Here is a 14,034-nt window from a genome sequence, read left to right on the forward strand (position 1 = left end):
ACCGTATCATTTTTTGTCGAAACTGGCCCAATTTTGTTGATATCAGCATAATATATATTCATTGATGCAGAAAAATAAACAGTTAATATAGGATATCTTGATTAACATGAATATTCTAAATAAAAGATAAGCTGACAATTTTAGTAGTGAATAGGATATTTGAAGATGGAATATTTCATTTCCTGAATTTAATATTTTGCTTTACCTTCTGATATATTTACAGTTAAATATTGCGATTCAGACTCAACTTTGAAGCTCTCAGCCAATTTAGTTTAGAATAAACGCTTTCAGTTTTTCCATAAGCATTATATATACCAAGACTTGTTTCATCCAAATGAACATATATCAGTTCTACTCAGGCTGTAGTTCCGGTAGGTACTTTTTCTGGTAAAAGGTATTCGTAAGGATATTCCAATTTCTTGTTTCGTTCTTTCATTTTATCACCAACCACTTTGAGATCATCTGCAAACTCCTTCAAGACTTTCTTCGGCTCTTCCTCGGTAAACAGATTCATGGGGAATTCTCCGAGATAAACCTGTACATAATATTATATAATTAAGCATATTTTATTTAAATCAATATGCAAATTTTTTCTGTTATTGGACTTGAAAATATACCAAGGTAGAATGCAGAAATTCAAAGTATCAATTTTATCAATGTTTTAATCGCACAATTACGAATTTATTAAAGATTCAAGTTGCAAGGCAATATTGTTTTAATATACAACAGACTCTAAATTCCTGAAGAACATGAGCCGTCATTAATAAATGTCATAAATAAACTGCATAAAAATATTGTTATATACCACAGGTATAATATGATAGACCCACCTCGTCTTCTGGCAATTCTGTCACAACGAAGGAACTTCCAAGCAAAATCGTGGCCATTGTAATATCAGGAAGAGAATCCAGCACTCGCTGCAGAGTTGCCTGTGTGCACGGACGAATGAATCTTATATGAAACTTCTATAATTATTACTTTCAACAATGATATATAACAGCGGTTCCAACACTATGGGTCGCAAAAGGAATCTTAGTGGGTCGTGAAGACGTAGAAAGCTTTGACTAATTATACTGGTTTTTAGGATCGCTGATGACTCGAATACGTAAATCTTAAAAAAAACAAAAGAAATTAAATTGAATTTAAATTCTAATCTGTTAAAGTTTCCTTTTTATGATCTTCTCAAAGAAACATAAATTTGCTATGCGAAGAATGATCATGTGGCTTTTTTACGCATAGCAGTTTTGTACACTGTACAGCACTTCCTACCGTGTTTCCCCGAAATTTAGACAGGATTTAGATTTATTTTCTTTTGAAGAATAACACTATGGGTTTTTTTTGGAAGGTCTTTTGTGTTCATTTCTCAAGAATAAAATTGCATTGTGAAATCACGAGATGGGTAGCTATAACCTGTTGTGATAAATAGTGGGTCCCAACTCTGAAAAGTTTGGGAACCACTGATATATAAGATAACAAACATTATACAATCACCTCGCCTCTTTTATGTATTGGAAGTCTCATTCCACCTGGTGCGTTTGGAATGAATTTATATAAGTCAAATATTGCATTGTGTGTTGCCGAATGCTGAACAGAACTGCTGAAGACAAGAGTTGTACATAATTGTACCTGTAAAGATTTCAATACGAGTCAACTCGTTTTATTGTGTTAGTTAACGACTATCATTCAGCATTTAAGCGATAGAACGTGAGTTATCACCAAAATTATTTATTTGATAAATGGTACTCCCGAACTATGTGAACTAAGATGGTGGACACTGGAACGTAGTATGTGTACCAGGTTAGGGTTAGGCCATAACTTCAGGTATATTTCCGAGTAAAGTGTTCGACCTTAGTTTTCTGTATTTAATTCTGATTCCCCATCGCGTAGTTTCGTAAAGATTAAAATAATATTGTATGTCGAAAAAACTGCATAGGAATAGGAAGACAATAAATCAGGGCAATCAAGCGATGACGTTTTATGCAGTAAACATAGACTACCAGTACTGACAATACACTTTCAATCTAAACTGTCAATTTAGACTGTTATATAAACCAAATTTGGACTGACGTAACTTTGCAGGAGATGAAGTGCAACAATGAAGATGTTATGGAAAAGATAATGATTGAACCAGAATATATCACTGAACATATTGCAGCTCTGGCGATGAATAATACTCGACAGAAGTTACACATTGAACGACTGGACAGTTCAAATCGGTAAATTACCCCAAGTGTACGATACCACTACCAGGGAAAAGTGGACACCCAGTAATGGTTTGGTGTCTCGATGAAGCAGTCTTTCGAATTTTTATTCGATTCACATTATTATGAAACTATACAATGTTGCATGCAAACATTATTTATCTGTCTGTCAATCTAATCCTGAACTCATATATATATGCCAATTTTATCAATTAATTTGTATACGACATGTCTCCAATTTACAGTGCTATTAAGAACATATTTGTAAATGATTAGGTAGGCCTGGGTATGATTAGGGGAAGATAAGATTTCCAGTCCAATCTTGTGTAGTTTTCAAGATAAGAGAAACGTTTGGATCCCGTCGCTCGTAATGGTTCCACAAGGAGATCAAGTATATTTTGACCCCATTTTGCATTTATTTTGAATAATGCAATGATATTATTTGAATACATTGCTATATATTTAAACCTACTGCAGCGTTTGCCAAAGACAACGCAGAATAGAATAAACTAGCAAACTAATGAAAATGAACACAAGGAGCGCACTGAATGCATATTGCGAAATCACGCGATGAGTTCTCAGCAATACGTCAGTAACTAATTTGCGGTCGATTTGGGCAAGGTTTAATTTTAAGGCTTCAAGATGTCTGTGAATAGTTTTTTGAAATCTTTAAAAATAAATTACACTATTATATATTAAAAATTTTGCACCATCGTGACAGATGTTCCTTCATCCTATTCATGCTTCCAAAGAAGAAATAATTGTATTATGGAGGGTTTCTACACTTTAGTAGTGCCGCTTTATTTCCTTCATATGAGAGACAAATATACGGGGACGAATGACATTCCTAAAATACGCTATAGCGATATCATCAGGGCTGGACAGAGACATGAATAACAACTTATTGCCAAGTATGTTACTTGCAGGAGAATACCATATTGCGAAATTATATACCAACCACTATTGGGTCAATATTTCGTTCAGTACCTTTTTTTTTATTTCAGTGAAGCTAATTTTCAACAAATTTGCCTCAAAAAAATATGAAAGAAAAAAAATGCAATTAAAAAAAATGTGTTTCTAACCAATTCATCAATATTTTTAAGACTGGTCGGACATCCTTTTGTATTTCCATCTGGCCATGCTAATCCCTCAGTTGCGAAATCATTAATCCACGATTGTATTTGTTCGTCATCACGCACGTCCTAGCAAAATGATAAATTGGTAAAAAAAGCATCACTATACGCGACATGCAAAATATATTCGGGTTGCATTTGTACTACAACAAATCTACTTCTTTCATAAGATTATGATCTCTGCAAATGGTATCTCTCAAAATGTAAGAGGCTTCAGTTACTAAATAATAGCAAGGCAAAGTAGGCTACATATGTGGGTATTTGTATTGTATGATATAATTCATGACAATGACGCCACTTACCCAATTTAATAAACAATATAAAGTGTCATTTTTCCTCATTTACAGTAGTTTTCGGAGGTTATTTTTTATTATTTCTAATCGGTTTATTTCTGATATCGACTAAGACGAAAAGTTAATAGAAAACAAGAAATAATCAAATAAAATGTATCATCGAATTGATAATCAAGATAACCTGTTCATAGTTGAAACTCTCGACAGAATGAAATTTTGCTTCCGTTTTCCATTTATTTTTCGGGTCTCCATTACAATTCTCATTCCGTGAACATTAGCAATATCTATATTACTGGACACTACGATGCATATTCTCTAAATTTTCAAGTCTTTTCGTCTATTTAAGCAAAAAGTGGTGCATTACCTCATCTGCCTTGTAATATATTTTGATGACTTTTGAAAGATATTTTTCAATTGTGCTCCACAACGCGGTGGCATCATCTCTGTAATGATAGTTCTGCAGAAGGTTGTAGTCATCAAGACCTAAAAATTTATTCGAACTATTACCGAAGAAGAGAGGCATTGACATCAAATGACACTACTTTTCTTCGGAGCAGATATCAATCGAAAACAAAAGCAAAAGATCAGTATAATTTCAGATTCAATAAATTTTAGGATATTAACATTTCAGTTCAAACTAACGGCAAAAGTTTAAATGTTTATAAATCAATAAACCTTTTTTCTTCAGCAAATTTGGGAGGACAAGATTGTCAAAGTCGAAATCTTTGAAAACATGCCGTGCCAAAGCAGCACCATCTGTGATAAATGAATAAATTCGTTTTATTTCATTTTTTCATCACTATATTGCTAAATGTTTGACAAAATGATGCCAGAAACAAACATTTCCATTTCTTATTATTATCGAGATGTATTACATCTTGCAGATAGTTAAAGAGTTATTGGTAAAGCCTTAAGTGGGTTTTGATACTTTATTATTCCTTATGATTTAGCTTTGAAATCTACGTGAAATTTTCGTATCTAATTCAGTTCGCAAGATCAAAATCACGAAACTAAAATTGCAACCTATACCATATATTTCAAACCACACCATCATTTAAGTTACTTATAGATCTTGTATAGTTTGAAGTGCTGTTATCAAAGATAAGAATGTCTCTTGCGAATTGATTAATCACAACAATATTCTGAAGATGAGGACGAACAAGCTTGTAGATTGGATGAGTTCGTGATAGATTTCGGAACATTGCAACAGCGCCTGTTTCTGGCAACGCATGTCCCCATAAAAAATGGTATATCCACTGAAATAAAAAATGCTATTTGAGCGGTGTTATCACGTGGTACACAACATCCATTAATATTGCAATAAACTCTGCACCAACCTTGACAAATTTAAATTTAAAACAACGTACGGTAATACAATAAATATGCAGTATATAATAAAGTATTTTTGACTGATGCGATAATTGAAACGGCTTATGCAAGATTGAACGAAGATGAGTTTATTGTTTTTACAAAGCCAAGGAAAAATATGAAACTGCCTTTCGTTGTGCTTCATACCGGTATTTGGCACAAGAATAACAATGTTTTTCAAAATCAAGCTGACTTTGATTTTGATTTTCTTACGAAGCTTTGAAACTTATAGGAACAAAGTAATTTGTAACCATTTAACCTGATGCACAATAGTGTCAGCACATCGGAAGTACATTTTAGCCAACATCCAGTCATATCTCTCATCCTTAGGAGTGAAAATGGAATCCGCATTGTCTGGTTCTAACTGGATTGCGATTGGACGAAACTTGCCGTCGCCAGATGAATAGAACAACGCTGTAACATCCGCACAATAGAGAGGATCTCCATTATATTGCTTGTTTCTGGGCAGACCCTTAGTCATGTACGAATAGTCTGCGATGTAAATTCGTCCTTCCTACAAAGGAAATTAAAATGAATTGTTTTGAATAGGATAAAATAATGGAATGTATTATATTCACGCGACGATTAAGATTAAAAATTAGTTTAAATATCTTTACCATATTGGTAATAAATAAATACCTTTGCCAATGATATTATGTGATGTATCACAATAGTGAAATTTTTATAATGACTCTACAAGCCAGGAGTATACCCCGAAAAATAGCTTTTTATCGCCACAGTCAATAATGGGAAAAACAAATCTATATTCGCTATTTATGATTACTAAAAATTAATCTAAAAAGTCACAGTTTACTTTATATATTTAACAGTGATTTACGGAGCATACGTTTAAAACTAATCGCATCCATTCTGTAAAATAGGATTTTCATTGTTATCTTTAATCAAATTCATATGTACTCACTTTAATTTCGTCCTTCAAAGTTTTACCGTCATTTAAAAGCCGTTCTACATGAGTATTTGTAATTTTACAATATTCTGGTAATCTTGTACAACGACTCATTGCAAAAGGATTTGCACCATTTAACATCTGTCGTCCTTGTTCTTCGTCTTCTTCCCATCTTCAGATAGAGAAAAAAAAAAAAAATTGTAACCATGAGATACCAGAAGTACATTATGCGACTATCCGTGTTGTTTGATGCAACGAGACAAGACAACAAGAAATTCAACAATTTTGTTATACTTTTCAATGAACGGGAGCAAATCTCCAGAAATTCTGAATCCACTGAAGAGATTCTTGTAATCATCCAGCTTTTTAATCGGAAACAAATAACCTGAATAAACAATATTTACATCATGAGTCATAGCATCAAATAGTGATTTTCAGTAATTGTTGTTTTACTTGGAAATGCGGAATAGCGTTGAGAATCACAAACAAAAGACCAGTATATAGATATATCACCTCATGATCTCCAGTAATACCATGCGTATTGCTCAATTAACTTGCAATTTTGATGATTTTGATAAAGAAGAAATATGGTAGAGTTAACATAAATATGTGAATAATATACCTTGTAACTTTTCGACAAGAGCGTTAAACTTCGATACGTTTCTCATTTCAGACATGTGTTCAAATCTTGCGTCAGCCATTTTCAATTGATGGGGCACATTGAGTAAATCTTTTGCAGGTGGAAATCTAGGCATCATCCACCCAGGGTCTCCTGGTTTTGCCTTTTCAATCCAAGCAAATCTACGTAGATTATTTTCTCGTTCCTCTTTAATAGTCTTTAGCAATTCCTCGGACGTTATTTTTTGGGGAATCAGTCCTAAAAAAACGCCAATATTACGAATATATCATACGATGATTTTCATATAGTACGGGTATTCATTAGAGTTTTGTCAAGAATAAAAACAATTGTGTGTCAGCTTCCATAAAGTAGATTGCAAATTTCCACAAATAACGCCCATGAATATTTAGTTGGTATTTTTTTGAAGAGCACTCACCTTCACCTCGTACAATTACAGAGTTATCAACAACCCAATCGTACAGGGGAAACTCATCAACGTAGTTGTCATGATGGATTATTACGTTGTCACATGCCCACAAATCCTTTTCTTTGCTACCATGCTTCAGATCTGAATACAATTTACAACTGAATACGAATTGTTTCATTTAAAATGAGATGATGAAATCAACAAAACCTCACACAAAGTAGTATTCAATATTCTCTCTTTTATTTTGGCTAGGGTGTAGTATTTTGTAACTACGTTTTTATGATGAAATACAATTTCAAGCAAGTTGGGCGTATCTATACATTAACTTTTGCTTTATCGAAACATACATGTTTTGTATACTTATGGAAAATTTTGACATATTTCAAAGATCGTATTCGATGATCGAAATGGGTCTATTTTTTTATTTTTGAGCTTTGAATTCGATTTTGTGGAACAGCTTCTGTTATTTGAAGATGTGTGATTTTTATGTTAAGAATGTCATTAAGAATTGAAAAAAAAAATGAATTACTTACGGAATCTTACAAACAAGACTCTTCCCACTTTCTTGTCGTTTATCGTGAATTCATCTGTTCTTCCTTGTTCAAAATCATCTCGCCAAAATTTGTCAAGCGTGTGCCAATCTGTATGAGATTTATTTTCGCCAACTAGTTGAACAGAGACATTTGAATCTGTTGCACCTTCTGCATACAGTTTTGATGTCTGGAATGAGTTGCGGCATTAGTGTTAAGTCATTAAATAACTGACATTTTCAATTTAAATAATTGTTGTAGAATTGGGATGGTTAAATGCTTGTCAGAGTACAAACCTGAAGTTAGTCGATTCAAATCATTTTATTACGTGTATGCCGTCTGTACTAATAATTAAAGTTACGGTTGCCTTGGACAACTTCAAGTCCAGAAGTCAAGGTATTCATGCATTTAAAAAAGTTTAACTGTCGGAAATATTATCTAATTCGTTTTTTTTTTTCTATCAATAAAAATCTCGCATCTTTCTTGAATCAATAGCAAAGATTAAGTTTATAGGACCGTTGCCTCGTTATTTACGGTAATACGTACGGAACATCTACCAGTCGCCTCTAGGTGGTCATTCCATTACTGGCCGTTGAAGATGGAACAAATAATTAAATTGAGTGTTAATAAAATTTTATTCAAAAAGTGAGCCACACCGTAGAGGCCACAGACAAAGAATGAAACTTTTAGGCGGTGTTTTATGCATCTAAATAACGGAGAAGATTGAACAAATAAAATTTGATCTGAATATCTACACTCAAAATAGAAAATATTCGAAGATCATTTGACCGAAGTTCGAATTCATCATTTGATGCGCATAAAAGTATGCCAACAATAACGGCAATTGCAAAGGATGAACACCTAACTGTGTGGTTGACACTAAAATGACAGCGTGACCAGAAGAATTCTCGTAATATTTTTAGTTATATTTTTAAGTTAATTTATGCCGTACAATAGCCGTCACGGAAAAATTAGCCTTTGAAGTAAATTCAAAGAACCAGCCTGGAAATCCAGATTTTACAATAAGACACCAGAGATGAGAAGATATATTGATATAGACTATTTGAAATTAAATTCAACGCAAATTAACATCTCTGACAAATTAAAATTTGTCAACCAAGAAATTATAACTAACCTTAATCAGTAGCTTGTATGTCACTTTTGTCATCTTGCTGATATACGTGTCAAGTTTTGAACTTCAATCTCCGAAGATTATTTAAAAAGAACTCAACTTAACGTCAACTGCGCCTTTTTAAAAATTAGAAGATAAAATGCGAACAATGATGATGAATCACGCTCTTGAATGTCATGTCTAAGTATAAAACGAGGTGGCCAACAAGCCGATAAAGCATATGAACACGTAACAAATGCAAGTTTTTCCGCTGCCAAGGTTTAAAAATGAAGTGCCAAATATCGCGTGTCTAGTCTGACAAACGATCCTACAATAACTTACGATTATAGCCTAGATAATCACGTCGTTTGCGAGAATTTTGATTACCGCAACCCCACTAAAGCTCCTCGGAAGGCAAAATGACAATTACTGAATTAAGGCATACAACTATTTTTTGGAAACATAACTAAAAACTGACAAATAACACTGTAATACGCAAAACTATAAAAACGAAGCCTGCTTGAACATCTGTCTGAGCGGCTGCAAAAACTACAATTGTTATGTCATTTTAAGTGATTCAATAGCCTTCTGCACACCAACACATTTATATTTCTGTAACGTTTCGTCTGACCAAGGTCAGACTTCCTCATAGTTCAACCTAATCGATAGCACATGTTATGTCATTGTTGGCTTCTTTTTGATTGATTGGGGTCAAGGGAAAATCTAAATATTGAGTAGATGAGCTTGCTATTGTTGCACCTTAAATACCGGTATTGTAATTTAAATGATTTTAATAATAGACAGTAGAATGGACATAAAAAGGCCAAACGGAAATTCTGACGCTAAACGTGTTTCAAAAAAGCCAAAATCGTGAAATTTGACGTTAAAAAGCCAATATGGCAACGCTTTCCTAGACATGCGATATTCGGCACTTCATGTTTAAACCTTGGCAGCGAAAAAATTTGCATTTGTTAAATGATAATATGCTTTATCGGGATTGCCTAGACTCAAAAATACCGTATGTATATATTGTATTTTGAGCATGTAAAGTACTGTATTCTTCTTGTTGCAAAACACACAACTGATTCGAGACAATTTTTGGGGGTATTTCAATAAAATTTTGCTTCAAACTTTGGTAAAGCGTAATGGAATTGGTTTTTTTCATTTTTTTTTCATTTCCTATCTAATGGAGAATAAGAAATTCCGAGAAAGGTTGATACATTTTGCTACGGAAATATTTCTATAGTTACCTATCAAATTTAAAAACGTTATTTATAATATGAGAAGTTACCATCTTTTGTAGATGTTGCTAATTCTTTCAATTCATTTTCGACATATAGTCGGACGAGAAGAAGACGGACTTATTTACTGGATTCAGTCATGCAGCGACACCTTGAGAGCTTCGTCAGCGGTTGCACTTCTTGTTTGTCACATAACGAAGTGCGATTCAGCTTGAGAAAATTCAATAATATAATTATTACAGCTCTTGCCAGGATGTTTTCGGAAAGGTACGATTTTGCAGGTGGGGAGAAGTGGGTCTTAGATTTAAATTCAATTTGTTAATCACTTCAGAGTCTTACTATCTATATCAAAAACACGGTTAAATGGATAAATACAAATAAAAACAGGCACATTAAATAAATTCACGTGCACACATTGTCACGGAAGTGTGCATCCAATAACTATGTAGAAAACAGCAACATTTTGGATCAAATATCGTTGAACTAAAATATTTGAAGTCGGTGGGTCCTGTAATAGACCTTATTCATTAAAAACCCATCCTACGCGCAAAAAAATAAAAGTGATGTAAAAATTTTTTTTTATTAACATTAGCTCTTATGGGAAATGTGATCACCAGAGCAGAAATTTGCATTTTTTGTAATTTCCTAGATATCTTTCATTGTATACGTGAGCAGTTTTGAGGATAGAATATTTTTTACATCTTTTTTGATATTTTTATCATAATAAACATGGTCAAGATTTTTGATAATCGTTCATAAAAATTTTAATGAGCGGTGTTTCCGATGACGTCATTCTCACTAGACCATGAGATTCTGCCAACGCGCCGTGCTCTGTAGGATATGCGCTGCAAATGCGGCGCTAATGTCGCTTTGGGTCCGTGTCCGTTCGGTACTGGAAGCGTTTAACATTGACAATCTATAGCCCGTACCATTTCTATCACGTTTGTTTACTGGTTTTACGCATTTAAACCTGTACAGCTAGCAATCATTTACTGAAGGCATGCTGACGTGTTATTTGAACTACCGGTACCGTACCAAGGCTGCAAGAAGTGAAAACTAAATTATTTAGTAAATAATGAAATAGGCCTACGAACAAAAATGTTGGCCATTTTGCCAATAGGCAGGACAAGTTGTACGGTACCGGTATACAAAAAAAGATGAATATCTCCAACCTATAATGGTACAATACCGGTCTCGTAACTAGGTTAAAAACATGATCGAATACGAGAGGGAGATTTATTTTGTCAACCAAAATACAAGCATTGAATCAATAAAAATCATATACAAAACACACAGTTATTCGGTATAGACTGGGGAGCGATACGACCATCACACCCCCTGCCCCCCATGTTTGCTATCAAGATTAACAGTTAATTAAGATGTTTTAACAAAAACTCCTCGGAGGAATGGTTGACTAAGTTACGGAATATTTTTGGATTCGGTTAAAAATGTAGTCCATTATTAAACACTGCTTTTTTTGTAGATTTTCACTTAGTGGACACTTAGCAAGTACGACAGGAAATTTATAAAAAAAAAAATTGTAAATTAATAACAAATCAGTAGAAGTGAGCTCGGGTATTCAAACATGTGATGATTGAAGTGAGAAAAAAATTTGAAGTCACGTTTAGGATATTACATTAAACAACAATGGAAAAGATACATTGGAATCAGTCAAGCTTCAAATGCTAATGGCATTAATGAAAAGAATATGCGAAATGAAGACTGAAGTTTTCATCTGACACATTGGAAGACGCTAAAACCTTATAGACTTGATAGCGTGGACAGCCTTCTCACAATGCAGTAATAATGGGACATATATTTATAATATCCAGTGGCGGCGCGTGGTCATTTTGACAACCGGGGCAAGCTACTGCGGGACCAAGTCACCCCCATCTACGGGGACAGGATGAGCGCTGTAAGTTCTCCCATCATTTTATGAGTATAAAAATCATTCCATCGGTAACAACCAATCGGCAAAAGCGACAATTTTTAACGATAAGAAAATGTCTTTAAAACCGGTCCAACCGGTTAAAATCAAGGGATTAATAAATATAGACATAGTTTATTTTGAAACCTCTTTCAAAAGGAAAGGCAATATTTACCCAGATAAATACAATGACATATTAACAGAAACTTCGGGAAAGTAGACAAAACCTAAAATAAGGTTTAAAACGTTACTATGAATGAAAGGAAAGTTAATGCAAAGATAAGGATATGCGTCGCTCACTCATAGATATATATGCTGCTAGACTTTTACTGCTTGAACATATATGCAACACGCCGCGGTTTCTTGGAAGCAAAATGCTCAATAACGCGCTGATTAAAGTCATGCATCCCAGAAATAACGTCTCTGTGAATGGATAAAACAGCCAAGGAATTTAATCTATCGTGCTTCATTGTGTTTCTGATATACGTTTTAATACGCTTCAGCGTGCTGAATGTTCGCTCTGCGTCGGCGGAAAAAATAGGCGTCGTCAAAATGATGTCCAGAAATTTTGCAGACGCCGCAAAGGTAGTTACTAGAGTGTTATCTATGAGGAACCCATAGAGCGCGCAAGTTGATGTGATGTTCAAAAAAGTTTGATTGGTGTATATACATCGCAATTCATTTTCCAATTTACCCACGTTTATCATGGGGTAAAATTTGGAGACAGTAGCCAACAAATGGATGGGAAATTGACGTAATTATTGGAGAGTTCTCAGTGATGGTGTAGGGGTACGATCCAGAGCTAGGTGTCTTTATATAGAGACATAATTTTATGAAGCAAATGAACAAACAATTCTTTGTTTTCAATGCTGCATTAGGACATGTAAACATTAAGGAATAAAATTGAAAAAAAGTTAATCCACAGAAGATGCGGGTGAACATGCTCATTTCTTAATTAAAACGTGACACATTGAAGAGTAGTTTGAAGCTTTTGCAGACTTCGCTTCTCTCATCTACCGGTACTGTTTCCTTTTCTCTGATTACGCCTAGAGTTGTAACGGTATCAGTGATTGTATTGGTACCAGCTATTGGCAAATTGGCGTATACCAGGCTCAAGAAGGCAACAAATACATTAAACCACAAAAGTAGGATCGAAACTGCTCACAGGGAGGACCATATCTGCAGCGATAGTCTAGTTTTGTTGTCGATTCATTGAAACGCGTGCTTATACAGGAATATTATCTTTTACATTAAAAGATTTGATAGTACATCGTTTTGGCTTAGTGTCCATATATTTGAGCTTTTCTCTCTTGTTTTGTGGTAGGACACAACAGGATTGATCTTGGGAATGTCATTATGAGATATTAAGAGTGTACCGTGAGCAAGTCCGTATTGCCCGAACTTACAAAATTCCTCTCCTTCATGCTGATTTTTAACATCAGACTTTTGGTAAATGACTACCGATCTACCGTCTTCTCCGTTATATTTTCACGTTTTGTCGAAAACAAAAGTGCAACGCACGTACCCAATGTGATCGTTCGAAACGTGATTATTATTTCACATCGTCTGTTATTGCAGACTTTTATTCGGTGGCCTACCTGATAATTCCCACGTTCTCTTCCAGGATTTTGTCCCCAATAAATACACGTTATATCAATAATTAATTGATCCGTACAACATTGGGTCAGTTAGCGAAACTAATAGTCTGAAAGCTAGAATTGTTACTCCAATAGCTCAGGCTTTGTTATTTCTGTCGACTACCATTAAAAGGAATACTGAATATGAAATGAGACATAGTTAGCGTCATAAAATTCATACCGTTCGATTTGCGAATTAACTGATTATCGTTTGGTTCTCGTGGCGATGTACGACTTAAACCGCATTACAGTAATTTGGTGGCAGAAGAACAAATGGCATGCTTAGTTGATTACCAATTTTTAATCGATGATTTTAAATGATAGTTTGAAACATTTTGATGCAATCTCATTTTATTATATTTTCTCTAATAATGTGACAACATATAAAATTGCGTTAATGTTAAAAATTTATATCAAATTCAATATCGAAAAATGAATCAACAAAACGTAATTAACTCTAGTCTGTAACTATCTCACGGTGTTAATGGCGGTACGCTGGTACAGACATGGATGATTTTCTGTGTGAAAGAATGCGCAATAATGAGGTAAAGTTAGCGCTGTCATCTGCCGTATCATTTCTTTCTAAATTTTTAAATTGGCGCGATTTGGTGATGTCAGTAAATCATAAAACACACCAATC

At 34.2% G+C, this 14,034-nt stretch overlaps 1 protein-coding gene across 1 annotated transcript; it reads right to left on the reverse strand.

The window, feature by feature from the left end:
• Positions 1–81: 81 nt before the first annotated feature.
• On the reverse strand, positions 82–10,070 carry LOC120339932 (allene oxide synthase-lipoxygenase protein-like). Its single transcript, XM_078116162.1, has 15 exons — positions 9,881–10,070; positions 8,614–8,726; positions 7,482–7,668; positions 6,958–7,089; positions 6,525–6,779; positions 6,197–6,287; positions 5,918–6,074; positions 5,255–5,509; positions 4,691–4,883; positions 4,303–4,383; positions 3,992–4,110; positions 3,284–3,403; positions 1,492–1,626; positions 831–929; positions 82–535 (listed from the first exon to the last, which is right to left on the reverse strand). Exons 2-15 carry the CDS (start codon positions 8,644–8,646, stop codon positions 356–358), a joined length of 2,037 nt encoding a protein of 678 aa, XP_077972288.1. The 5' UTR covers positions 8,647–8,726; positions 9,881–10,070; the 3' UTR covers positions 82–355.
• Positions 10,071–14,034: the final 3,964 nt, after the last annotated feature.

Source organism: Styela clava, chromosome 9 (genome assembly GCF_964204865.1).
Source record: "Styela clava chromosome 9, kaStyClav1.hap1.2, whole genome shotgun sequence".
NCBI lineage: Eukaryota > Metazoa > Chordata > Ascidiacea > Stolidobranchia > Styelidae > Styela > Styela clava.